Source organism: Hipposideros armiger, unplaced genomic scaffold, assembly GCF_001890085.2.
Source record: "Hipposideros armiger isolate ML-2016 unplaced genomic scaffold, ASM189008v1 scaffold_1771, whole genome shotgun sequence".
NCBI lineage: Eukaryota > Metazoa > Chordata > Mammalia > Chiroptera > Hipposideridae > Hipposideros > Hipposideros armiger.
Window position 1 is genome coordinate 58627 of NW_017733121.1, and position 2314 is coordinate 60940.

At 44.2% G+C, this 2314-nt stretch overlaps 1 protein-coding gene across 1 annotated transcript in view; it reads right to left on the minus strand.

Moving 5' to 3' along the window:
- Positions 1-2314, minus strand: part of LOC109378143 (proteasome 20S subunit beta 9) — a 10902-nt gene that overhangs the window by 1899 nt on the left and 6689 nt on the right. Inside the window, exons 2-3 of the mRNA XM_019634601.1 lie at positions 302-490; positions 5-56 (exon numbers count right to left, since the gene is read on the minus strand). Coding sequence (XP_019490146.1) covers positions 5-56; positions 302-490 — 241 coding nt within the window. The remainder of the gene's footprint in view (positions 1-4; positions 57-301; positions 491-2314) is intronic.

A 2314-nucleotide genomic window follows, 5' to 3' on the forward strand; every position in this document is an offset into this window, starting at 1 on the left:
GAGCCCCCAATGGCAAAGGGCTGTCGGGTCAGCATTCCTCCCAGGGTTCCATATACCTGGAGGAGGCATCCTCAAGTCAGAATAAAGAAGCACCAATCTTCTCCTTGCCACTGAGACAAGCAGGTGGTCTCCACACTCCACAGTGAAGCACCAGTATCTCATACCCCCAGTGGTAGAGACTGTGCTATGCCTATAGAGGCAGAATCTTTAGAATTCACTGCTAGAAGGACACGTGACCTCCATCTCCCTATGGAGGAGCGTGGGAAACCCCTAGGGAGAAAGTGCATTGGGGGAGACTCACTTGGCCCCCTTCACGTTGGTCCCAGCCAGCTATCATGAGATGTGCAGACAGGTCCTCCCGATATTTATACGTGATAGTCCTCACCACGTTTGCAGCAGCCAGAACAAGCGGAGGTTCTTCTAGTTCCATCCTGAAGGAAATGTTAGGCATACGAGTCAACGTACTTTCCTGAAGTTTCACCCTCTTGTGCCATTACCATCATCCCTATGTGACACCTGAAACCTGTAGCTGCAATAGGTCAAACTCCAGCTTCCCTCCCACTTGTGCAGGGGAACTAGAGTCTCACACCACCAACTAATAAGAAGATCTCAATTGTTCCCCTCCTTTACTCTGTCCCACGTGCCATCCTCCGATGACATAACTCTCTTGGCTCCAAAGGCCCTGCCCTTGTGGGTAAAAGCAGATAAGCATTACTTCTGCCCCAGTGACCTTAGTTTCTCATAAGGTAACCTGATATGTAGGCCATATCATCATTTTTTCCCTCATTATTTATATCAGGATGGTGATTTACACTTTTCAAACTGCCTTCACATATATCACTTGGTCCTTAAAATAACCACCTGGTGAGACAGGGTAGGTACTATTATCCTCACGTTACAGATGTAGAAACCAGCTTTGAGAGATTCAAGTGCCAGTTAAAAGCTAATAAAAGCAGGAGNTTGTTAGCCAGTATAAAACAGCTCCAGCACACAACTTTTTTTTTTTTAAGATATTCATGTTGTATATTAGTTCTACCCCTTGGCTGCACTTATTTTTTTCTTTGCCCCGATTTCTCCTCCTTTTTAAATTGCATCTGTTCTGTAAGCTGCTCTAGCCCCTTTAGCAACGAGGGGCATAAGGATAGAATTCTTTGGCCAATAAAGAAAAAGAGCCTTCTAATTTTAAAAAGTTTAAATCTTTGCCATGCTGTTTCAGGTGTGTCACAGGCCTGTGCAGCTCAGAGGTTAGCCCGGGTTCCTGAGAACTCATATCTAGAATGAGGAAATCCCCTTCTTTAGGGCTCTCATGCGGGCAGTTCCCCTACACTCTCCTGCCCATAGGGGCCCCTTTTTTCCAGTTCCTCTGGCAGGACAATGGAGATTTAGCCTGACTTCAGGGCAAAGCTGTGAGAGGAAAAAAGGAAAACAGTTGAAAACCACCCCAGGGGTGTTGCCTGTCAGAGTTTTGACTCTCATCACACCCCACCAGCTTTTGTTTCCTTTTCAGAGTCCTTTAGTACTTGCTTTTCGTCTACTCTCCAGTTTCTAGTTGTGATCAGTGGGTGAGATAGGCTCTTCAACTATTATTTTAAACTTCAAAATAAATTAACTATCATGACCATAAAGAGCTCAAGGTTCTATTAATTTTAGATGCCCTCCCCAACCCCCCTAAACACACACACCACCACCAAACACACACTCCCAAGGGCATAGGACTGTTTTTAGGGTACTTTGAATTTATATGTTTAGCCTGAAGTCCAGAAATAAAAGCAGACAGAAGCTTCCTGGGTAGCCTACCAGTATTTCTGTGAAATATACCTCTTCACTGCTCACTTATTAGCAAAATGGCACCGAACGTCAAAGCTCGAAACCACCTTAGAAGTCACTCAGCACTTTACTTGACAGAAGAGAAAATGAGACCTCACAGCGGGCCGTAATTGTCCTGCCTCTCAGGAAGAGCAGGGCAAAGATAGGATCAGAACTTGGTTTAATACAGAACAGTTTGATACAGTTACACATCTGGTAACAACTTCCTAAGTGGCAACAAATGTGCTGGGCTAGTTATTACAGATTTCAGGAGGAGAGGATATATAAGCTTGAGGGAATGGAACGTTTTATATAGTGGTAGAGGAAGGACATATGGTAAAATATAATCCTCAGATCTCAGCATTTGAACTTGCTGTGACTTTGGTCGAGTGACTTACTCTTTCTAAGCCTCCACCTGTCTTTAAACAGAAGCAGTAGTAGTACCTATACAGGTTTTATTGTTTGTGCTCTAAAAGATAAAGCTTATAAGCATTTAGTGAATTCCTGG